The 25274-nt window shown below is 34.6% G+C and overlaps 4 protein-coding genes across 7 annotated transcripts; 2 read left to right on the forward strand and 2 right to left on the reverse strand.

The window, feature by feature from the left end:
* The first annotated feature begins 44 nt into the window (after window positions 1-44).
* Window positions 45-2168, forward strand: LOC107956565 (F-box protein At5g07610). The gene has a single exon (XM_016892178.2). It carries the CDS (start codon window positions 244-246, stop codon window positions 1819-1821), a length of 1578 nt encoding a protein of 525 aa, XP_016747667.2. The 5' UTR covers window positions 45-243; the 3' UTR covers window positions 1822-2168.
* Window positions 2169-4221: 2053 nt separating this feature from the next.
* Window positions 4222-5747, forward strand: LOC107953624 (F-box protein At5g07610). The gene is made up of 2 exons (XM_016888987.2): window positions 4222-4708; window positions 4955-5747. The coding sequence occupies exons 1-2, from the start codon at window positions 4591-4593 to the stop codon at window positions 5275-5277; spliced, it is 441 nt and encodes a 146-aa protein (XP_016744476.1). The 5' UTR covers window positions 4222-4590; the 3' UTR covers window positions 5278-5747.
* LOC107953623 (ubiquinol-cytochrome-c reductase complex assembly factor 1) lies at window positions 5673-7857 on the reverse strand. Its single transcript, XM_016888986.2, is given in 8 exon segments — window positions 5673-6013; window positions 6137-6185; window positions 6395-6455; window positions 6791-6915; window positions 6994-7160; window positions 7258-7407; window positions 7410-7470; window positions 7583-7857. Coding segments are annotated over 8 exon segments (855 nt in total). The 5' UTR covers window positions 7748-7857; the 3' UTR covers window positions 5673-5936.
* A 1139-nt stretch (window positions 7858-8996) lies between these two features.
* On the reverse strand, window positions 8997-24809 carry LOC107953622 (uncharacterized protein At3g06530). Of its 4 annotated transcripts, none has more exons than XM_016888984.2 (39): window positions 24459-24809; window positions 24153-24366; window positions 23901-23996; window positions 23690-23807; window positions 23438-23611; window positions 23126-23296; window positions 22528-22583; window positions 22331-22420; window positions 22101-22249; window positions 21816-21898; window positions 21592-21720; window positions 21440-21514; window positions 20758-20926; window positions 20098-20237; window positions 19908-20000; window positions 19194-19437; window positions 18790-18884; window positions 18553-18696; window positions 18293-18473; window positions 18028-18161; window positions 17833-17914; window positions 17585-17747; window positions 17136-17211; window positions 16831-17004; window positions 16636-16698; window positions 16452-16556; window positions 15745-15834; window positions 15008-15213; window positions 14663-14873; window positions 14367-14549; window positions 14021-14116; window positions 13874-13941; window positions 13447-13795; window positions 12277-12492; window positions 11385-12041; window positions 10852-11261; window positions 10188-10437; window positions 9641-9811; window positions 8997-9481 (listed from the first exon to the last, which is right to left on the reverse strand). In XM_016888984.2, exons 1-39 carry the CDS (start codon window positions 24616-24618, stop codon window positions 9251-9253), a joined length of 6516 nt encoding a protein of 2171 aa, XP_016744473.2. In that variant the 5' UTR covers window positions 24619-24809; the 3' UTR covers window positions 8997-9250. The 4 variants fall into 4 exon arrangements, with proteins under 4 accessions (XP_016744473.2, XP_040953112.1, XP_016744474.2 ...); XM_041097178.1 differs by having other exon boundaries at window positions 22331-22441; XM_016888985.2 differs by having other exon boundaries at window positions 19194-19431; window positions 24459-24793.
* Between the last annotated feature and the right edge of the window lie 465 nt (window positions 24810-25274).

Raw genomic sequence — 25274 nt, forward strand, 5'->3', positions numbered from 1 at the left:
AACAACCCACCGTCACGCCAATGTCAGGTCCTATTCCATGAGTAGTTGTAAAAGTTTTCTTAAAGAACTACTTAGTATGAGTAACTTTCAGAAACGGCTCCAAACCCAAGTCACAAAGATTACTAGACTATATATTGTTGAAGTCTTGCATCATAATTTCATGGCCAGAATAAAAAGTTATAACCATAGGTAAATAGGCAAGCATGTCAATTATTTAACACTGCTTATCTTCCTTACTCAGGCATGGAATTAATAGACATGTTACAAAGGAATCAACTATCATATTTTATTAATGGATTTTCTAGAATTTTAAATCAACAATCGACCCCCTTTCTAGTTTGTTTATATAAACCTTGCAAGTCAATGATTCCAGGCGTACACAGAAATCTTCAAACTAAGCTTCTTTTCTCCATTGCTTTGAGAGGAGTACTGAGAAAGCAGCTTTGTCATATTTCTATTTATATATATAGCTTCAAAGTGATGATACATGAGACAAGTCATTCTTTTCTTTCTTTCTTCCATTCGAATACCCTCCAAGACATGCTTTCCAAGAAAAGACCTCGCATACGAATTGTCCGAAGATCCGATAAATATTCTCAAAATGCTGAGGCCATTGCCAACAACTATGATCTTTTGATACTGATTCTAGTTCGTTTACCTGTTAAATCTCTTCTTCGATTTAAATCTGTTTCGAAAACCTGGCACTCTATCATCTCCGATCCCGAATTCTCTCGTCGCCTTTCTCTCAACATATCAGGTCTCATCATGTGCAAATTAAGCTATCAAGTCAACAAACCTGAATATGGCTTCATCCCTCTTGGAAACAAATCATCAACTGATGATGCTCCCTTTAAGTATCTGGATTTCATTAACCACTCATCAGGTTTGAAAGTTGTGCAGTCATGCAATGGATTGCTATTATGTAGTAGCTCCCGTTATTACAACAATTTCAATTATGATTATTACATTTATAATCCTACAACCAAACAATTTGTTACTATTCCTTTACCAAGTAACCTGCAGAATGCTAGAGTTGTATGTCGTTTGAGCTTAGCATTTGATCCAACCAAGTCACTTCACTATAGAGTTGTATGTGTTCGAGACCCCGACCCATGGCTCAACATTTTGAATGATCCAGAATCGAACTATGTGAGCCAACAAATCGAAATATACTCGTCCCAAACTCGTTCCTGGAGACTCTCCGGTAAACCTTTCCTTTCCCATGTCAACACTGGGTTTGGTGGTGGGCTGTTTTGCAATGGTACCATTCATTGGCTTGGTGCATATAACAATACTTCTTTCTATTTCAACGTCGAAGACGAGGAACTTCGAGATTTGCCAATGCCTCCAATTCCCGATCATTGGGAAGACCTTAGGCGGGTTCTGTATTTCGGGGAATCTCGAAACCATTTGCATCTTATTGAAATATATCGACCTCCAACAAGTCGATTCAGTGTGTATGAGGTTGAGAGTGATTACTCTGGGTGGTTTGTGAAGTATAACATTAACCTTGATCCACTAATAGTTGCATATCCAGGAATGGTAAGGACTTATTGGGATCCTTCGGATTTGAATTATTACGCGTTTTCCATTTTTTACATTGTTAGGGAAGCAAATGATGAAGAATCATACATGGTATTGCATATACCTGAGAAGGCTATTCGGTATAGTCTAAAAGATGGCAGCTTCAAGAAAATATGTGATTTGGATGCAAATGAAGCTGAGTATAGGAGCAGCCCTGGTTTGATTTTATTGGCCTATTGTTTTGTTGGTGAATTCATTCAAACTCTATCTCCTGTATCACAACAATCTCGAGAATAAAATTTATTATTACTTTTCATCCTGCCAAATTATATATAAATTTTATTGCTTGAATTTTTAAAGTGCTTGAATTTTTAAAGTGGGGTGTGTTTTGCATTTTCGGGCAAATAAAAAAAAAACAGAATCGATGCGACAATGAGGAGGATCACGACGACGCGACGGACGACGTTCCAACGAGCATTTGTAATCCTATTTAGAGAGTTAACGGAATATCTCTTGCATGATATTTGATGAAGAGCTTTTGGAATAGATTTTGAGAGAGCTTTGTATTCAGGTTTTGGATTTTGCTTATTTAGGTTATTTTCTCTATCTTGTACTCTTTACCCGCTAATTTTTTTTACGTAAAATTTGTGTGTTCGATCTTCTCTATTTTTTTCTTTCATTGTTTATGCAGATCAATTCTCAATAAATGATAAAATAAAATTTTAGGTTTAATCAAGTTGGTTAATAGAGACTTACTAAAAATGTTATATTCACCAAATTCAGCCATGCTTACAATTGTCTCCAATGCTATCCTAGTAAAAAATGAATTGATAATTTTTTTTCCAAGATTGAATGGAATGTGTTATGGGTAAATTACATTAACAATCCCTAAACTCTTCTTAAGCTCAATTTTGGAAAATTGATCTTGTGGTCATAAAAATTCTAGCTCCATGTTTGTTGGCTTGTTAATTCTGTCTCCTTCCTTGGACAGCAACAGCATTGTCATTGTGATAGTTGACTAATTGCATTTTATCATATCATAGCAAATCCTTAATTGTATATTCAACCATCCATCCATACATCCATATATACACCCAATGTGTTTTATGACAAGGCACCCATGTGCCTCATTATCAATGTTTTTCATTGGCTATGTAATATATGACTAAACTTCTTCTCTCCATTGTGTTTATATATTGCTTGAAACTGTTGATTCGTGAAGCAATTCTTTTTCAATCCTATTGGGTATTCGGATACTCTCTAGTGTGCTCTCCACGAAGTGGCCTCGGATAGAATTGACGAGATCCGACAAACATTCCCCTAATGCGGAGGCTATTGCCAATAACTATGATCTTCTGATGCATATTTTTGCTTGTTTACCTATTAAATCTCTGTCACCTCCGATCCCAAATTCTCTTGTTGCCTTTTTCTCGACATATCAAGCCTCATCATGTAGAAATCGAGTTCTCCAATCATCAAACCTGAATATGGCTTCATCCCTTTTCGAAACATGTCATCAACCGATGATGCTACCTCTCTATTCATCTTGATTTCATTAACCACCCTTAAGGTTAAAAATTTAATGTTTTAGTTGGTATTTTCATTTTTAAAATACAAGTAATTTGATTCTTTTTGAAAGGTTGAGGGTCAAATTGAGCTTAAAAAAACATAACAAATACCAAATTGACAAAAGATATAAACGTTGAGGGCTAAATTTATCATTATGAGTTAGACTTGATTAAAATATGTCATAAATCCATATACTCTTCACAAATTTGAAATTTAGTGTTTGTACTTTTATTCTCAGGAATTTAGTCCTTCTACTTTTCAGATTTCAAAATTCAATTCCAATTGTTAGCATTGTTAATTTTTTTTATTAAATTTGCTGGGGTGACATTTTGAAATACATAAAATGCTCACTTAGTAGCCATATAACTACAAAAATAACATTGTAATGAACTTGAATTTAGCAAAATAATTTTAACATCGTTAATAATTAGACCTGAATTTTGAAATATGAAAGTAAAGGTATTAAATTCCTAAAAATAAAACTACAAGGATAAATTTCAAATTTTCAAAGAGTACAAAAACTTATGGCATATTTTAACCAATTTTAAAATATGACCTATTTTTAAAAAATGTGATAAGTTCACATAACATTCTAACTTAAACGCATAGTATTGCATGTAATTAGTGAATAGGATATGAAATCAAGTCGATTTAAATGCAATAATTTGTGTTAAGCTACAAATGAGTATGTCATGCCATACAAGGACCTTTTTGTAAATAGTATATTGACTGCAGACAGCGTATTAATTAATATATATATGGGTGAAGCTAGAAAAAATTTTGAGGGGCTGGAATTAATTTGTATATTTTACTATAGCAAAAATGAAATTTCACTATTTTAATGGCATATATCTTTATAATTTTAAAGGTTTAAATCAATTTTTTTCTCATTTTTGAGAAGTCAAAATGTAATTTTACCATATACTAATTTAAAATTTTTAAAGTTATAAAAAAACTAAGGGTGAAATTTTTTATTTTAGGGCCGGCCCCTGTCAGTCCCTTAGCTCCGCCCAAATATATATAGAAAATTAAAACTTCAACGAAACAATATATATATATCATATATTATAAATGGATTTTCCAGAATTTAAAATCAACAACTGACCAATTCCTAATTTGTTTAATCCTTGCAAGTCAATGATTCCAGGCGTAGCCAGAAATCTTCAAACTACTCCATTGCTTGAAGAGGAGTATTGAGAAAGCAACTTTATCATATTTCTACATATATAGCTTTACTGTGTTGACACATGAGACAATTTCTTTTCAATCTTATTCAGTATTCGAATACTCTTTAAAATATGCTCTCTAGGAAGAGACCTCGGATGCGAATTGTCCTAAGATCCACTAAACAATAACTATGATCTTCTCATACAGATTTTAGTTCGTTTACCTGTTAAATCTCTTCTCCAATTTAAATCGGTTTCGAAAACCTGGCACTCTATCATCTCCGATCCCGAATTCTCTTGCCGTCTTTTTCCTGACATATCGGGCCTCGTCATGCGGAAATTGGGTTCTCCAGCCAACAAACCTGAATATGGCTTCATCCCTCTTGGAAACAAATCATCAGCTGATGATGCTCCCTTTAAGTATCTGGATTTCATTAACCACCCATCAGGTTTGAAAGTTGTGCAATCATGCAATGGATTGCTATTATGTAGTAGCTCCCGTTATGACGACAAATCCAATTATGATTCTTACATTTATAATCCTACAACCAAACAATTTGTTATGATTGCTCTACCAGCTAACCCGCAGGATGCTAGAATTGTATATAGTTTGAGCTTAGCATTTCATCATACCAAGTCGCCTCACTATAAAGTTGTCTGCGTCCGAGACCCTGACCCATGGCTCAACATTTCAGATGATCCAGACTCGAACTTCGTGAGCCAACAAATCGAAATATACTCGTCTCAAACTCGTTCCTGGAGACTCTCCGGTAAGCCTTTCCTTGCCCATGTCAACACTGAGTTTGGTGGTGGGGTGTTTTGCAATGGTGCCATTCATTGGCTTGGTGCATGGAACAATACTTCTTTTTATTTCAACGTCCAAGATGAGGAACTTCGAGATTTGCCAATGCCTCCAATTCCCGATGATTGGGAAGACCTTAGGCAGTGTCGGTATTTCGGTGAATCTCAAAACCATTTGCATACCTCCAACAACTCGATTCTGTGTGTACAAGATTGAGAGTGATTACTCTGGATGGTTTGTTAAGTATAACATTAATCTTGATCTACTAACAGTTGCATATCCAGGAATGGTACGGACATATTCCGTTCCTTCGGATTTGAATTATTACGTCTTTTCGGTTCTTTGTATTGTTAGGGAAGCAGATGATGAAGAATCACACATGGTGCTGCATATACCTGAGAAGGCTATACACTACAATCTAAAGGATCGCAGCTTCAAGAAGATTTGTGATTTAGATGCAGATGAAAATGGTTATAAGGGCAGCCCTGTTTAGATTTCCTTGACATTTTTGGGCTCATCATTTCATCCAAACTCTCTCTCCTGTATGAAGGATTACTTATTACATAGTATATATATTTATATATGCATGTCTGCACCTATATATACATATATGCAAAACAAACAGAATCTTAGATATTAAAGGTATTACAAATCAAACTTGATTGCATAATTTGCAATTAATGCTACAAGAATGCATCCATATCTTTTTCCATCAATTCTATTGCTGTATGAAATAAACAAATGCTAGCAAACAGTTTTACTTTTAACTGTGATATAATGAAGCCTTTACAAGCATATTAGATTAGCACGAGCCACCATTATTCCTTTCTTTCAAATATTTTCCCTCTTTCCCCACATCAACTTCTTCCCATTTTCTACCTTCTGACTGAATCAGCTGAGCTACTCTCCAATGGGGTGAACATGAAGTTCCCAGAAAACATGGCTTCTTTATCTGAAAATTAAATCCCAAATTTTAGATTAAGTTTGAAGACATTGGATTCATTATCATAAACTCAAAAGTTCCCAATAATAATCACCGTCAATTAGTTAGTTGGACTGATAAAAAATAGCCTACCAGTTAACGAGAGGCAACTGATTTCACGACGAACATACCTTGCCATCGCCTACAGACAAAAACATAAATCAACTCAAAATAAACTTACGTTGCTCATACTGTATTTCATGTTATGAGCACAGTCTTTCTTCTCCAAAAGGTTAAAATATGGATAGATTGGCATTTCAAAAAGGAACTAAAGAAAATACCTAACGGACCAACACCACATCCTACATAACTGTTAATTACAATGGCATAAAAGAAGAGATGGGAACATGCCTGGACTGTATGTAACGCGGCAGCATCTGGCTTGGATGTACCATCATCAGAAAAGATATTCCTGCAAAATTCCAAACCAATGTTTGAACCTGAGTAAATTCATTGCCAAAAATGTAGATAAGCCTCAGAAGGACTGAGAGTGGCTACAACTTCATTGTACCAGCCAAACTGAAAAAGGGACCAAGTCTAATTCTTACATCATAATTTCATGGCTATCCACTGGGAATCACCAAGTTTCGGTATAACAAATTACACATCTAGTTACTGTAGTTCAAAATGGCAGGCATATAAATTATTAAACAAAACTAATCTTCCTTGCACAGGCATAGAATTAAAAGAGAAGTTGCAATGAGGACAACCAAAAATGACTGGAATAAGTTCCAATAAAGATCTTACCTCCATATAACCTCTGTTAGCTCCTCGTGTGTAGCCTCCGGAAGCAAGGCAGCATCATAAGCAACAATATTTCCATAGAATATCTTCTCCAATTCTTTCATCCATTTCGTCAAAAGTAAGTTAACCTGCCATTTCAAAGATAATAAAACTAGCTTCACAACAACTATTCAAGTCTCAAGCGATATAACAGCAGATCAACATACCCCAGCTTTAGATACTCTGAGCTCAACATCATGATTATAAATCTCATAGACGTATTGTCCTAATTCAACACCATCTTTTCCTTCAGCTTTCAACCGGCGTAAGCAGAGCCACATATGAAGTACAAGCAGTGAAAACGTCATCCTGAATGTCTTCTCCAAGCTAAATACTGCACATAAAAAAGACCAATGTTACTGCCAACAAAAGGAAAACCCAAAAATTTAATAGAAGTTTTCATATATATAAAAATAAAAGAGGATAGAGACCTTCATAAATAGCAGGTTTATCAACTTGGGAAAGGACACGCCTATATATAACATTAGCCCCTCGAATTGACTTGCTTTGTTTACTATAGAAAAGCATCATCTTGAGAACAATACGCCTAATGCCTTCATACTTTGGGTCTTCCACTCTAAGGGAGAATCTGGGGCCAAAGCCAATGAACAAGGCTTAGACCAAAACATTTTATCCAAATTTACCTATTCAAAAATAAAATCCAGATCATAAACAACCCAATAAAAGATCTTGAAGAGATGTATTGGTATAAATTCATATTGGGTATATTTTTTGAGAGAAAATAAAAGATGTTACCGATGATCTGGTAGGTGGGAAGGAATCAGCAGAAGGAGCAGGTGCAGGTGCCACAGCTGCATAGCTTTGGCGATGAATCAAACTGAAATCTTTGCCTAATTCAATGGAATTGAATGATCGTAGCTTTGAGAGATGGATTACAGCCCTGCTCCATCGAGGTAGCATTTTTCTTTTTGAGAAATGAAATCTGATTTCTTTTTACAATCCAAAGCGGGTATTGCTTCAGCTTTCAAAGCCCTAAACCCTCGCTAACTGTAACTGAGCCACACTCGAAAACGATAGAGAGGAAAAGTCAGTAAATCGTGCGGTGCATATTAACTGATCAAACAACCTCGATACCAACACCAGATTTATCCACGTCACCCAAAAAATATAATAATATAAACGTATAAAATATTTAAAATGTAATAATTCATAATAAAAAATCAGAATAAGAAGTTTTTTCAAGGATTTTTTTTTTCGTTAAATTTGACAATCAAAGTCTACTTTGTTACTTATATATATTTGTTTATTTTGATATTTAAATTTGACAATTAAATTTATTTTTATCTTTAAACATGAATTCAAGTACACTTTGTTACCTCTATTTTTTTATTTACTTAAATACTTGAACTTGATAACTAAATCTATTTTAGTCTCTAAGCATGAATTTCGTCAAAATTTGATTATATGACCATTCTTGAAACATAATAAAATTGATCGATTGGACTAATTAGATTGAGAATTAACCTATGTACTGTTCCAAACAAAAAGGCTAAACCGATTAAAAAAAAAAAAACTAGTCGAAACCAATAAAATCGAAAATGAGGCAAAAATCAATTGTTAAATAAGTTGGACCGATTTAATAGTTTTTTATTTTCTTATTTTTATGAATTTTAATTATTTATTTAATTATTAATCTAACAATTGAACCAATCAAACCTATCAATTCAAAAATTAGTAATCTAATTGATTTAATTAGAATATCGTATATAACATTCACTCATCACACTTGAAAAGCACCGATATCAAATTGTCACGTTACCAAATTTTTATATTTTTCAAATTTAAAGACAAAAAAATCTAATTAGCAGATTAAAATACCAAAAAGAATAAAAGAATTACAGATACTAAAATAAACTTATTTGCCAAATTTAGAGGCTAAAAGTTAATACCATACGTAAATTTTACAATTTAATTAATTTTAATCCTAAACTTAGCAAATATAAAAATTCAATCATATGATAATTATAAAATTTCTTTAAAAAAAATCAGATGATTATGACACAAATCTCTAAATGCCAATATTCAACTATTATTGTATCTCCATCATAATTTGTACCTTTATTTCTTTACTTCCACAAAAAGATAATTAATGCATCATAATTACTCTTGTTCATACAAAGTACTACAAACAAACAGCTGCAAAGCTTCATAACAAAATTAAAAAATTAATTATATTACATTAACAAAACTGTCAACACTGGTATAAAATAAATGAAGGATTGGCCAAGGCGTACAAAATTTGGCAGGTACTATTTAACCTTTAACTTAAGCTTCCTATAATAACTAATTTTAAACTGAAAGTTGAGACTTGTTGTCTTACATCATTCAACCCTTTTCTCATACAATGGTTTTTCCCCAGATAAATGAAAAATGGGGTAATGGTTTACCATATCCTGACTGTCATCAGAGGTATTCGCGAAGGTTTTCACCACTCATAGTCTCCATCTCCTTGAGGATATCTTGTGCCAATGATTTGACCGGTAACTCCACATCTTCCAGCAATTCACCTAGGAAGGGGATGGTTTCTGGTAGCAGTACCAAATATTCTTCTTTTAATTTCTCCAGAAATTCCCTAACTATTCTCAACCCCAACACTCGAGCACGCATCTTCTCACTCCGTGTTTGCATCAATACCTGTCGTATTTGAAATAACAATACAAGTCAACATGGAACTACACAAAAGGTTTGAAATGATCAGCTCTTGAACATATTAGATGATATGAGGGCTGTGCAATAAGGTATCAAAAAGACTGCAATTCCGAGCTAAAAAGGGCAAAAAGGATAGAAAACCACCTCGTGGTTCAGGGGCTTCCACAGCAGGTCAGTTCCAGCAGTAACAGCCATCTGACCTATGCAAACAACCAGCAAGTCATCTACTTCCTTCAGAGACGGTACATCGATTTGCTCTTCAACGGAAGTTGGAGGCTCAATGACAAGCTGAGAAACAATGGGCTTCAATAAAACCTGCATACGAAATTCAAAATGTTCCATCAGTGAAAACAATTAGAATCAGGATAAGCAACCCTAAACAAATGAATTATCAGAGCCATTCAACATATACTTATTACCCATAGTTTCTAAATAAGATGATACACAAAGAATGCTCAGTAAATAGATGAAGGGCAACATATACAAGATAAAGGAATTGTAGGCATCTGAAAAGTGAAATACTTAAGATTATACAAGTCAATTACCCAAGGGTCACCTAGATATGAGATTGAATACATACATATGCGTGTGTGTATAGTTTTAAGGAATAATTTAACATATACCTACACTTTAGTTAGAACCAACTCCATGACCTATAAAAACTACAATTAAGAAAATAAGATTTGCTAACCTGAAAGTTTGATGAATCGAGAAACTTCTGCCTTCCAGTGTCATGGAGAAAACATTTGTGTAGTGATGATAAGATCAATGCCCTAACATGCCAACTTTTAAGTGATACGCCGCCATTTATAATATTCCCATCCTCCTGAACCTTGGCTTTCTTTTTCTTCCGTACTAAATCAGAAGCTTTATCTGCAGAATCACTAAGCAGCTGTACACAACTCTTGACCAAGTACTTGAAGTAGGGGACAAACAAAGACCTGCATTTTGGAAGAACAGCATATAACTCTAAACCAACTGACTAATAGATAATAAGCACATATATAAAAGCGAGTTGTTCTAAGCAACAGAGAACTATTGCAGCATTTCTATGATGAACGGAGTTCCATGTCTGATATGACCAAGTCCTGAATAGAACAGCACGTTATCAAATTTGTGTATCTGATAAATTCATGCATCAATTTTCATAACCAAAATGTACTCATCTAGGACCACAAACCTTCAATATACAAATAACAGAAAAAGTAGAGAACAGAAATGAATTCAAAAGGAAAATCGTTGAGATCTGGAACTGATGAAGATAAAGGTGAACCACATACTGAGAAGACATATTCAGAAACTAACCATAACTCCGCATCAAATATGAATAAGAAACTTGAGAAAAATTTAATTACCTATGATTCTCCACAAGTTTATTAACCAGGCTATAGAATGATATAGCCCTGTCAATATTCATGGTTCCACTACCAGCAACATCTTGAAACTCGGTCTCGGCCCACTCAATACTCTTGGCAAAAAGAGGTTTAAACATATTCTCTGTTAGTTTCATTGTAAGAGAAACTATCGCATTGATGACGCTTTTTTCTACAGCATCAATAGTTTGAACTGTAACAGGGTGTTGCCGACGCAAATCAAGAGCAACCATGCATTGGTCAAAAATCTTTCCATAGAAACCACTAACTGATGTCCTATCCATTTTACTAACTAGATCTGCTAACATTTGGAAAGCAATCACCACGCTTGAATCTCCAGATTTAACAGCACCCAAGTATATCTTTAGCAAAGGCTGAAAAGTAAGTCGAACCTGGACAAAAAATCAGAAGAAATAGTAACAAGGATTAGCAGCCAGAATAAGTGGGAGTTTCCAGACGGAGAGAAAGAGGGGGAAACAGAAACTGAAAAAAATAATAACTAAATGAAGACTTACAGGTATCTTATCAGTCAAGAGCTTTCGCACTAAATCAGCTCTGGTTTTCAGCTTTAGATCTGAAGCTGACACATATGCAGGATGAAGTACCATTAGTTCTATGATATCTCCAAGATATGGGTTTAAAAATCCCCCAAGCTTCTCAACAACTGCTTCCAAAGTTATAAGAATAGACAGCAAAATGGAAGTAGATTCATCACTTCTGCTTTCTAAATTGGAACTCACAGATATTCCACGAGACTTCCTAATAACATTTTCCATCATACAAGGAAGCTCAGCCAGAGCCTTTGGTCCAAGGACATTAACCAATGTGCCAGTTGTTTTAAGGCAGCTGGAAGAGACAGCCATGTTGTCTGAACTGATGCCTTTCATAACTGATGCAAGGCACATGCCAAAGACTGAATGATTAGAAGAAAACCTCTGTGCCAGGATATCCAGTGTTGAAAGTGCAGCCAGTTTCAATGACACATTTGATTCATCAATAGAATCATCAACTATCTGAACAATTTCTGAACACATCTTCTGAAAATATTCAAGAGCAGTATCATCCAAATGGAGCTCATAGCTATTTGAATTTGGATCCAGATCTCTTTTTTCCTTGCGCTTTGACTTAACAGAGACATGGTCCTTAAGTGTTTCACATAATATCTCGAGAGCCTGTTTGCAAGTACAGTTTATTGGTTAAATAATAAGCTCATTGTTAAGAATTTAGAACTGTATAAAAGTGACCAAAAACAACCAACATTTTGGGATACACTGTTACAGATTTGAATTGTGCAAAATTTTAGGCATAAAACACAAACTTGCACCTCGTAATGGAAGATATCTCAGTCCCAAAATCCAAATCCCCAAATTTAATAGAAACAGAAAATTACTGAAGTAGCCACATTACCTTCTTTCTCACAGTGTTATCCGCATTGCCAAGTAATTTGGTGATGTATTCAAAGCACGTGGAAGGCATCATACTCATTGTAATGGTCTTCAATATAGCATGCACACATGCCTTAAATTCTTTCCAACTTCCAACTGGAATTCCTATTTGCTTTCTTCTTGCATCAACAACTTGAGAGAGAAAGACGACCTGCTCTACAAGTTCTCCAAGTTTTCTCTGCAATAAGCAAAACAATATTCATATCCAGATAATGCTTCTGACTACCATAAGAATAAAATGAGAACCAGAAAACACATACAGTCAGCTAATTGGTCAGGCAAATGAGTTACGGAAAAGCTTAGAAAGATAATAGATTTTAAGTTTCAAAGTATAAGAATTAAGAAATTTTACAAAATAAAAATAATAATAAAAGATCATGAACGGTTACAACCAAATTAATGAAATGAAGCATTCTAAATTAAATCATCCACCTATGATAGGCTACTATCATGTTACATGGATTCCAAGTCGTGAATCGGAAAACGCATGCAAGATCTAACCCGCCATAATTGTGTAAAAGGAGTAATGCTGACAAGACTTTATCCTTTCACTGAATAGTTGAAAAGTGGCTTACAAAAACTAAAAGAAATGATCTTCACTCATGGGTATAAAAAGCAAAAACCAACCAACTTCAGAGTTATTGACCTCAATTGGGTTAATAATTGGCTCAACTTGTTCATAATTGAGTAAAGCTCGAGGTTAAGTTGCTAAATTAACAAGTATTCTAATACTCAACTTTTGAATGTTAGTGAGACGCATGTATTTTCTTAATTGAGTTCATTCTTCATGATAATCAAACTAACTAGTGCCCAGCTCAAAGGCAAGGAAAAAGCTTGGTTGACCTAGAGCCTTACATTCTATCACTTCGACTCGATATACCCCTATTCAATCTATCCACAACTTCTATTCAATTAGATACACAGATTTTTTGAAAGAATAGCATATAGTGTCAAGTAATTTGTCAAAAATGAAAAATGAAATAATCCAAATATTTTTCCATGGTACAACATGAACAGGGTTAGTCATTATATATGCACATGCATGAAAACCTGGTGAAACACCGAGTTCGGTCTGCAATATATTGGCTAACTATAAAGGATGAGAAATTCTAAAAAGCATATGGGCTTATACCTGGATGCTATCTGAGTTCTCCCTAGATTCAAGCTTCAATGCAAATTCTGGGTCTTGCAATTTGTATAAAACAAAATGCATGGCAAAGAAGAATTGCATAAACACTTCTTGAGTGAGATCATTCGGTCTCATTACTTGAAGAACCTTTAATAGAGAAGGAAGCCAAAGCCGGCACGAGTACTGCCCACATATTTGTATGGCAAAGGCATACTCCCAGTCTTGTTGTGCAGAATACAAGAAACTATCTGAAGCGAATGTATCTGTAAGGCAAGATAGTCCTTTTCTTGAAACTAATGAACGGAAAAGGAGGACAAACAATGAAGCCAAACTATCAATCTCCCCCAAAATCCTGCAGAAAACGAAGTTAATTCAAGCAAACACTGAAAATAACCGACTGAAATAATCAAGTTCTAAGTTTAGATGATACCTCAATAAGAATGCAACAATCGACAGCCTTCTATGGTCAGCAATTTCAGGCAATATGTTTACGAAAACCTGACCAAGCCAAATTGGAGTGTTAGAAACAACAAATCCAGATATACATAAACAATGAAAACATTTAAGATACAATTACCTGAAGCAAGTTTTCTGTATTGTTGGTCTTAGATAGCCAGCATGGAACAACAGCAGATATAAGATCTTCAAACACATGTTGAGAATGGCTATCAATCTGTAGATAGATGTTAAGAACAGAATAATTTGTAAATAAAAATTCATTTAAGAATGCAAATAAGGTTTCGAAAACTTTGAAATAATTCATATTCCAAACAAGGTGAGTTTTAAATTGATGGGGAAAAAAACAACGATTTGCATTCAAAACGTTGTCCAGGATTTCTTTAAAAGTTAGTAAAGTATAATGAGAAAATTGACTAATTGGATACAGTTCAAGACATATAAAGCCAAAAGATAGTTTGATAAACCTGTGAGACTGCAGATTCTCCAATAACCATAAGTATATCCAGTATGTGCTCCAATATCCTATTAGGAACTAACTTTGAAATAGTGGATAACAGGGTAAAGACATGATTGCGGGTTACTCCATCCGTCGTCAAACGAGCACAATCAACCAGCAGTTTGACATCAATTTTATCCATTATGCCATCCTGCCAATGACATAGGTGTTGCCTAAAATCAATAAAGAAAAAAGGAAAAGAAACAAAGGGAACTAGATGCAGTCTAATGTTCTACACTTTCAACTGCAGAACAGTAGGCATACCTTCAGGGGACTACTTCCATCCATGAATGAAGCAAAAATATCATCCAGAATTAACAATAATGTTTTCTGTACATAAACAATTACAGTAGACTTCGACTGAGGAACACCAGAAGTTTGTATCCAACTTCCATCTTGAGCGAGAACACGATGTACCCATTCATCGGAGAATGCTTTCCTGATAAGCTTAAATAAGGGACCGACAAGGAACTGCCTAAAACATTTAACAAAATACAATTATTTTGTGGAGGAATTAGACTTGATTGGAATTAGCAAGGCTTCAATTTTAAACAAATATCACAAAAACAAATCGATGCAAATAGAGAAATATCATTTGTAGAAGCAGACCTGTTTGATATGTCTTTCTTCAGAAGCAACACATCAAGAAGGGAGCTAAGAAAATAGAGTCTCTGTTCTCCTTTAAAAACTAAATCATAACCAGGCTTTGGATTAGCAGCTGATTTCTTTTTCTTCTTTCCATCAGCTGAAACGATTGCGACTGGATCCTCCTTAAATACAAGATCAAGCATCTCACCTACTGTAGACGAAGCAATCTATGACATCCAGAAGAATGCAGCTAATTATCACAGCTGCCTTTGTACAACAAAACAACTCCAAGAGGAACCTATTCTCTAATGTAAAAGCTACAGCATGGAGATAAATTTATCACACCCTGATCTTGGTGTCATGAAAAGTTTCAAATTACATGATATTTTAACCAAAACATCTTCAAACAACTAAAAACACATTCAGGTTCATTTTGGTCCTTTATCACTGTACTACTGATGTAAATCATGGTCGCCGTGCAAAACCAAGAACTTATTGCACGTACATTGCATCAAGCATAGGACAAACTGTAGAAAACTTCTAAAATCTTTTCCAAACATAAATCTGACAGATGTGCAAAATTTAGTACTAGTTCATCCTATATTTTTAAACAACTTCAAGATTAATAAAATATGAACTAAGAGCTTAGAAGAGCAAATACACTGGCACTAACTATACATACTATTCAAGAAATATTTATATGATTCATCAAAAGAGAAAGGAAAGTGCAATTGTAAAGGAGGGAGAGAGGAACAAACAGTTAAACGCAGCAATGCATCTCTGGTTGCACTATGAATATCACTATTACTGTTGTGAAACAAAAGCACTAGCTGTCGAAACATTTGACCCTGACAGAACAAATAAAAGAAAATTAATGAAAAACCATTCACCCAAGATGTACTTTGCAATCTAGTATTGTATTGAAATGATCAATAACAGCCATCAGCCATCACACAAACAGATTACTAATAAACATCTACCCTATGTAAATTATATAGATAACCATCCACTCTATAGAAATATATCAAGTATCAACCACAACCATCCGCCCTAAGTAGACACAATCAACCAAAAGAACAAACGAAGGGCAAGTATCATTTTCACATCAGGGACAAAGACCCAAAACCGTACAGGATTAGCTACAACTAATTGCACAAAGAGATCGATAATGATCGTGTATGAAAAACTTTTCAAGGATAAGCAAACAATCCAAGCTTTATCCATCAGTGGTCAGAATGTACACACACAGCATTTCCCAAGTTCAATTTATCAATCTAAAATCTGCAGGAACACTTCCAGTTGACATGTAATACAATCCCTCAGGCTTGTCTGGTCATGGCACAAGAACATATATATTTGTCCTTTTTCCCCCTTACAACATCCTATTTCAATTCATTAACTAGGTAAAACATTGAAATTTAAAGTAATGCATCCCAGAAAAGTAATAGAAGTTGATAATAATAACCTGTGCCTCATTTGTCAAGCCACTGTAGAATTGACTGTTTAGCTTTTGTAAAACAGTAATACAGGGTTCTTTAATGGCAGGGTCTTCTGGAGACTTAGAATCCAACTGAAACAAGAAACATAAAAGCTTAGGATTAAGTCCTGAAATCCTAGTACATAGATACAAGTTGAGCGGAGGTTCATACTTGCAATGCCTTGAACACATGTTCAGAAAACTGTCCACCAAGAGACGAGGGCATAATACACATCTAGGACAAGCAGAGGACAAAATCATCATTGAACAGCTATGATCATAAAATCATACTAAAATTTAATGATAAAAAATACAGAGATGCATGCCTATCTTAAAGCCATATGAGACAAACCAACTAAAACCTTACCTCCAAAAGCAAGCACAGGATCATAATTTCAGCTTCTGACAATTTGAGGGATGAGTTTTCCAGGTCAAAATAGCATTGACTTCGTTTTCTCAGAAGCAGAGATAATAATGCCTCAATCTCTTTAACATGCAGAATAGCATTCCCTAATCCTTTGAGCAAAGATAAAACCTTTAGCTGCCAACAAGATCAAACCAATAAAAAATTTTCAAGTCAGTATCACAAGTCACACATGAAAATAACAATAATCCCTGAAATAATATCACTTAAACAGGGAGGAAAAATAGGGAACAGCTAAATGGGCAAACCTTTCCAGATTCAGAGAGATTTAGAGCAGAACTTAATATGAAAGCCAGAATTTTCTCCTTTTTAGATTTAGTAAATCTGAAATAGAATATTTAAAGAGAAAAATATATTATTAAAAACAGCACAGCCTCATTATACAATTTAACGCATGGAAACAATCATATGTTATGAATAGCGCAGAACAATTTAGCTAATGACAACATAAAACTCAATTTCATATATCATGACATTGTTCTACCAGATCTATTGAACACAATAGATGCAAGTACATGTAGCAATCGAAGATTACATTTACAAAGCAAACTGTTACTCCACTGGGGGAAATAAACTAAAGGAACATCCTTTTTAGTGAATAAGTGAAGCTATTTCAAGTCGTACAATGATTAGGCTCTAATTATTGTAAATGCCCAGCAATAAATTATATTAGAGAAGAAACAAAGCATGTCAATACCTTTGCTCAATGTTTGGAGAAACCAAAATGCTCTCACAAGACGAGCCAAGCAAACATGTCAAGAAAGAAGGGAGGAAATTCTTGTCAGATAATATAAGCCTCTTTTGCTGAACCATCAAGCCCAAAAGTTCATCAAGAAAATTGCTCCAAATTGCAGTATTTCCTGTTAATAATCCAATTCCAGTTATAGTTTAAATAAAAAGGTGAATAAACATAACCATATGAAATAAAAATATCATCCATCATACCATTTTTCTTGCTGGAGAAGTCCACTTGACACCACAATTTATATAGCTTTTCAATACAGTCCATGGCAGCAATCCTAGTAGCCTGAAAACAGGATCTCACATATTTATACACAAGGAAGAACTCAAAAGGAAAGGGAGACCATCATGAGCTCCTAAGACAAGCCAGCATTTAAAAATTTTGAAAACTGGTGAAACCTGTCTGTCACTGGTGAGTGGAAGAAGAAGCGAGGGAAATTCAGCCAAAAGTTCAAATGGTAGTCTATCATTTAGCTGAGAACAAAGAAATGAGAAACAATGAAGGCTCTCTACTTGAACTGCAGCAGGAACTTCTGCAAAATCAACGACAGACATAAGCTTAAGCAACAGTCTCTTCAAATTCATTTTACATTGTAACTTTGCAAGGATAAATGCATATCACCCTTGAAAACTGAAAAAGAACAAGGGGAAACCAGAAAAACACCTTCTGCTGTATAAAACCTAGACAGAAATCGAACAGGTGAAACTTTGCACTTTGTAAGGAAGTCATGTAGATGCTTCTCAACAAGCTCTTGAAGGTGTTTCTTGAATGCATCCTTCAAACTAGAACCGGCTACAAAGATGAAAAAATCCTGAACTCGGGTAATACCATTCTCATTGTCATCCTATAGAGAAAAGAAAAGGTCAGGGTGACGCAACACAACCAGCAAATCAGCAACAGAAAGAAAGAAAAGTATCACCAACCAGAAAGAATTCAGCATTGACTGCTGAATCAAGTAACCTCCAGAATAGGCATATAAGAATATTCTTATTTACTGTATCAACATCAGCAACAAAAAGCTGATCTAGAAACTTTTTGCAATCCCAATCAAGCATCTCTTCATTGAACTGACAAAACAAAAGAAGAAAAATTGAATAATTTGAACAAAAAAAGTAAAGAGCAATTTAACACCAAATAATAACAGAAAAATTGACTTCAACCTCATGTAGAGAGTTGCCAAGTATAGACCCAAAAGCTTCCCACTGAGACTTCAGAACCGGAAAGCAAGCATCAAAAAGTACCAAAAATTTTCCATCTAATAGATAAAAACATACGGAACAAACACTTAGTATAGGTGCAAAAAGCAACAGTAAGGCAAAAGAAAACTTCAGGTAAATTATCATGAGATATATGAAGCAAAGAGTTTAACAAAATTACAAAGTTTCTTCACTAACAAATCAATTTTACATTAAATCACCCGCCAAAAGCAGACATATTTAATAGAATAAAGAAGTATCAAAAAGTTGCACATTAAGTTATCGATAATATAGTAAAACTGAAATGTTAGCATAAAAGCAGAAATCCCAAGACTCATGCATTCCACCAAAACAGTAAAGAAACATACCGTTTATCGACATAGAAAATGACTGCATCAGAACCAAAAAGAGAAGGGTCTTTGATGATTTAAAGTTGTTGCAACTTCTGGTAAGCCAAGGCATATAATCAGTAGGTTGCATCAAGAACTCTTCCGATAGAAATCTAACAATTTCCATATTAACTGTAGATACAGTGCCACGCTTCTGCATTTTCTTCTCAAATCTGCCAACAGCCTCCACATCAACTGAGGATCCTGACAGTAATTTCTGCAACTTTTACAATTTCAAAGTTATTCAGCACACATAGAACCTAATAGGTGAACAAATACAATTAGTAACTGAAATTTAAAGTGAAAAACAAGTAGACTACAACCTTAGACTTTCACCTAAATCAAATGTTACTGCTACCTCTAAAATTTTGACAGCTATTGATCCCCCAAGGCCAAAATACATAGCAATTTCATATAGTATGAGGCCTTTACAGGCCATTAGAGAGAGACTGTTCCAGTTCCGAAATTCAATCTTAAGTCAAGATATGACCAAATAAAACACAAATCCAAAACTCAATACCCATTCATCAGCCAAATTATATTTTTGTGATCTTATCACCAATAGGTTTTAGGATGGATGCTTAACATACAATTAAAAGTTACAGACACAAAAATGGCAGCCAATAACACTCTTACAGCCAAAAGGCCCATGTTTCTTCATAAAAGGAAGAAGAAAAGAAAGGGAAGACTCACCACTTCCTCCCCAGATGCAGCTGCAAGTGTCTGGAAAAATGGCCATTTTATTGTCTTGGCCAAATCCAAAACCTTCAAGCTCAACCTATGAGTCTGCACACAGGTAAATTTATTACATATCAATTAAGAACAGAAGTATGGCTTAATAGGTCCCAATAGGGCACCTTAAGAAATTAAGTAATAAAAGCACCTCTGGCAAAATTAGTAGTAGTGAGAATATCATGGAAGCAACTTCTTTCAAATAATCTATCTGATCATGGAAGCTGAGCATGGCAATCTTTAGGAATGAAACAGCAACATCACAAGACAAAGTAGAGTTAACTGACGAACCTGAAAATGAAGAGCATAAATCATGAGAAACAAAGCCATTGCAACTCTGGTGTGCTGAACCCTCACTATCTCATAAATTCAATTGAACAAATCCTAGGCAGTAGACAGAAACTATTACCACTGCTTTTTATCTAACATGACCTCATTTAATTCACGTGCAAGAAAGATAAACCTAAGAGGGACTTCACTCAAGAACTTCTGTTACAAAGTGTCCAATTTTTAAATGCCTGATAATCTCCTTAGGTCAACCATAGAGCATCCGCCATATACCAATATCAGTTAAAAAACTCACTCTCTAATCAAATAAAAAAAATCATTACGCAATGCTAATCAAGCCCACTGCAGAATCAGAAGGAAAGTAAGTATTTTCTCAACTTGTTTATTTTCTCTTTTGTTTGGCAACAGATGTAAATTGGAATAATACAGAAAAACCAATGAAGAACCTATACTTCTCTGTTTCTCCAGGAAGTTTAGAGGCAGTAGCGGAGACAGTTAAGATTTCAAAATTCAACTTACTGACCTAATGTCAGAAAACTTAGACATTTCTTAAGCACATCACGTAATGCTTCAAGGAGATCCGAAGGACTAACTACTTCAGTCAATCCATCCACAGACAGAGCAGCTTGAACTACTGTTAAATCATCATCATGAAGCTGGCGCAATACAGCATCTTTAATGGCTACAAGCCTCTGCCAACAGAATCATGGGACAAACATCAGTCGAGAAATGAGATAATCTAATGCACCTAATTTATATAGTAAACATACACACAAAAATATCTTCTTCCAAAAAGAGCCAATTTACTTGCCAACCGATCTTAATAAGACTGCTACACCAATGTCATACTAAAAGAATAGAACAGGTACAAGGGAGAAAAGTGGGCCACTATCATTTACTTAAGAAAAAGCACAAAAAGGAGAAGAAAATGTCGTCTGTGAAAATAGAAAGAAGGAAACACAAATAATGCAAAGAATCGAAGTCATTTGCTGCAAGAAGGAATTAAAAAACACCATATCCAAAGAAATTCAGGAGAGTAAAGCAACAACGAAGTAACTTAAAAACATTAGAAGTATCGTCCCGAAAAGAAAGAGTGAATTATTCAAGCACCAGAGACAACATTATCAGATCAAACTAAAGGCTTGAAGCAGCAAATAAGTAACAATGCAGAAACCAAAACTACATGTATAATGCAAAGGAATTACCTGTGCATCAAGAGACTTCATTTTAAGAATAGCAGATCGGTTAAGCCCTGAAAATGTAGCACGTCGAACCTCGGGCTACGTCACAGCACCACAGCATAAGAAGCCTTGAATGTATATTCAAAAAGTCCTAATAATGTGATGCTAAATAATACCTTAGGATGGTGTGATGCAAACCAGATTTTGGACTCTGAGAAGGCTATTGATAAATCTAAATTCCAGTCCAATATTTTACTCAAGAACTCACATACAGTGTCTTCTTTCTTGGATTGTACTTTGGCATCCTATTAGAATAAGTAAAGACCAAAACAAAAACATAAGACCAAAAGCATGAAAAAGATAAAAACAAGCAAAGATATGGAGTCATAGTCAAACTAACCTCTAGGAACTTGTGAACAGCTCCATGAAATTGTGATGGATAATTCTTATTAATAGTAGCTAAAACATTCTTGGCCCAGGTTACTGAAAAATATTTCACAGAAGATCAAGAAATAGGACATAATTAGCATCAGTGGAAAAAAAAAGTTTGCCTACAATAGACAGTTAGCCAACGAAGACCAAAAGTAATAAAAATAAAGATATCAAAGTAAATAAATAGTACCCTGAGCACCTATGAAACAAAATTTAAAGTGAAAGAAAAATGTTGATAAAGTATAAGACATACCTGATTCAGAAGATACCAATTTGCCATCCCTCTCAGATAATTTCATGCAGGTTAGTAGAATCTTCGAGACAATAGGATCCACTAAATTCCTCAGAGGAACTGAATCTATTACTGATATTAAAGCAAGATGATATGAGTCATCAGAAGAACTGCAATAAACAAAAAACAGCTTAGAAGCAGCAAGTATGCAAAAAAGCAGGACAAGTAGCAAAAAATAATCAGCTTCACACCTTTGATCAACCAGAGCTTCCAACAGTATGGCAAGGAATCTATCGATGTTAAATTCCTTGGATAGTTCCAGAAGAACAGCACCAATATCCCTTTCAAAGCATGCAAAAAACCTAGTAAATTACAATTGAACCTGGTGACAAAGACTTGCAGTACTGCATTAAATTTCTAAACAATGTTCAAAGAAACAAGGAGTTACTTGATATCCCTCAAAGCTTCCAAAGCCTTCTTTGGGAATACATCAACAGACTGTGACTGCAAATTTTACACAAACTAAATTAAGAAAAATTGAAACTGGACTGATAAAAATAGAACATAACATTTATTGCAGGATGACTAGATTCTCAATTTGAGTGACTCCAACTAGAATCATTTTGTACGAAAGGCAAATTGAGCACCTATTCAAAACGGCCCTTTAATCATATAAAAGGATCCATTAAAAGAAAAGAGTAGGTAATAAGCGTCATCTCAAGTTAGTAATTTAACAGAGATAGTATGGCTAAAACACCGACCGAATGAAAATATAGATCAAGCTAATATATTTTTTACATGTAAATGGTTGAAACTTGAAACATGTAAATGGTTGAAACTGACACAAAGCTCCCTTGTCAAACATGTAAACATAGTAAAAATATGGAAATCAAATTCACAAATGATATGCATGTGAACCTCAAACAAAAAATGCCAAAACCACACCAACAGAGAATGATTGAAATTATTAACTCATAAAGAACAGGATTTCAGGATGAAATTGTTTTTTGCAAATTACATATTTGGCAAGAGCAGGATGTTGTTACCTGAACAAGATTTATCAAAGCCATAAGGGCCAACCGAAACCATTGCAAATCAGTTGACTCTTTTACATCTTCCCTAGCAACCTCAGCAACTGTTCGAATCAAACTATTTACAAGTTTAGGAGCCAATGCCACTTTATTTGCTAGTAATCCAACAATCATCAAAGCACCGGCCTACATAAAAATTGTATATAATTCAATCTAACTACATCTTCAAATCAGCAAACTAAATCTCGTGGGACAAAAACCATAAAACAAAATAGAAGGAATAGTAAAAACAATTTCCAAATTATCACACTTATGCCTTTAAAATACCTTGTGATCAGAACCTCCTTTTGCACCAAATTGAAGACCAGAAGCTACAAACGGATGGATTCTCTTCACAATGTCACTGTCAATTGTTGCAACACAACCCAAAACTTCAACAATAACTGCAGTGCAAAAGCTAACCACTGGTCTTGATGCCTGAAATTTCTTTGTCGGAGATGCCTACAGCAGATAGTAATTCATATGAGAATCACCAGGCGATAGCAACCAATTTACTATTTTATACAAACAGTAACTTACATAGTTGCACAAGGCCTCCAAAACTCCCATATCTCGAATACATTGTTGCACTATAACAGACCTAGGAGGCGGTGCACCAGAGGCTTTAACACCATCCAAAAATTTCCATTTACTATTCCTGTAACAATCAAGAAAAACAACCCACCATTTACAAACAACTATTCGTGATAACCAAGGGATGATAAAAAGAGAAACTCCACATTTTCCTTACCCTGTGTTGATTAACTGAACTATTCGAACAAATGCATGCGTGTCATGGTATGGAAGCACACATAAAACCAAATCCTCAACATTGTAAACATGAATCCTGTAAATGCCAACGCCAATCAATTAAACATTATGTACAACAGAAAAAACATAATAATAATAACTAAAAATCAACATTTAAAAAACAAAACATTATCACAAAAGGTGAAAAACTAAAAACAAAACATTATCACAGAAGGAGAAAACTAATACTTACTTGTATCGACGTATCAAGTACTCAAGTGTTTTAAGAGAGGCAGGAAGTTGGAGATGTCCTGATAGTAACCGCAAATACGAACTTATCGAGGCATTAATTTGATTATTTTCATCTACTCCCATCAATTCTCTATCCAATTCTTTACTCTTGAGATTGAACAAATCATTCTTGCAGTTTCTAAACCTTTCGTCCACGCCTACTAGAATCTCTAGCCCTAAACACAGCATGAAACAATTATTTTTTAACAAAACATATCATATCAACAACCTTCGTTGAAAGAAATAAGAATTACAAAGCGGAACTAACCTGACAGTGCAATGTCCAGAATAGTATCAATATCAATATCAGCAGCTTCTTTGGGGTTAAACAAAATGGAAGTGCGAGTTAAAGGACGCTTTTGAGGTTCATTCTCAACTTGAATAAACGTTTTGATAGCCTGTAGCTGAGAAGCTATAGAACTCGCCATTCCTTTCTTGTTTTCCTTTCTTTAACAATCGAAACGAAGGAGAGAACGACTTGGGATTTTTAAGAATCAAAGAAGAAAGAAAAAAAAATGAACTTTCAAACCAAAGAGAAGAAGTAGACTCAAAAACCCTAAGCGCGGCGCCGTTTTCAGGTATGCTCTGGGGTTTAACCGCCTTCCTGAAATTCTCTTCTAAATTTGTGAAGGTTAAATTAGTCATTTTATAGCTGAAGAGATACGTTTAGTTTTTCTATTTAGGTTTAATTCTGTCCATATCCCTATACTCTTCACATATTTGATATTTAGTCTATTTAAAATTGCAATTTAAAAATATTTTCTATAATTATGGTGACTGTGTATTATTCTTAAAATAAAAATATTGAAACCAAACTTATAAGGAAAATTTTTTTAAATCATATTGTTTATTATTCTTAAAATAAAAATATGGCAATTTAAATGGATTTTGTAAAAGTAGGGTGATTGAGAGCGAAATTAGACCTATCTACACTTTTTTTAACTGGCTGAGAAACTAATTGGGCCCATTTGAAAGTTTTGAAGGCCATTTACTGAAAAGTCCATTAAACGTGAAAGGCTGTTCAGGCCTACCTACTATAGAAATAAAAGACGGCAAACGTAAACCCACCCAGAAAACCTATTTT

This window comes from Gossypium hirsutum, chromosome D07, assembly GCF_007990345.1.
Source record: "Gossypium hirsutum isolate 1008001.06 chromosome D07, Gossypium_hirsutum_v2.1, whole genome shotgun sequence".
NCBI lineage: Eukaryota > Viridiplantae > Streptophyta > Magnoliopsida > Malvales > Malvaceae > Gossypium > Gossypium hirsutum.

What these genes read in the sequence shown, in the direction of transcription:
- LOC107956565 (XM_016892178.2), top strand. Translation starts at nt 244, where the DNA reads ATGGAATTAATAGACATGTTACAAAGGAATCAACTATCATATTTTATT.
- LOC107953622 (XM_041097178.1), bottom strand. Translation starts at nt 24,618, where the DNA reads ATGGCGAGTTCTATAGCTTCTCAGCTACAGGCTATCAAAACGTTTATT. An exon ending in TCCTGTGCTTGCTTTTGGAG is followed by an intron (nt 16,699 to 16,830) that starts GTAAGGTTTTAG and finishes TGCTTGTCCTAG; the next exon opens with ATGTGTATTATGCCCTCGTC. An exon ending in TCTTGACTGATAAGATACCT is followed by an intron (nt 11,262 to 11,384) that starts GTAAGTCTTCAT and finishes TTTTTTGTCCAG; the next exon opens with GTTCGACTTACTTTTCAGCC.
- LOC107953624 (XM_016888987.2), top strand. Translation starts at nt 4,591, where the DNA reads ATGCGGAAATTGGGTTCTCCAGCCAACAAACCTGAATATGGCTTCATC. An exon ending in TTTCATTAACCACCCATCAG is followed by an intron (nt 4,709 to 4,954) that starts GTTTGAAAGTTG and finishes TCAACATTTCAG; the next exon opens with ATGATCCAGACTCGAACTTC.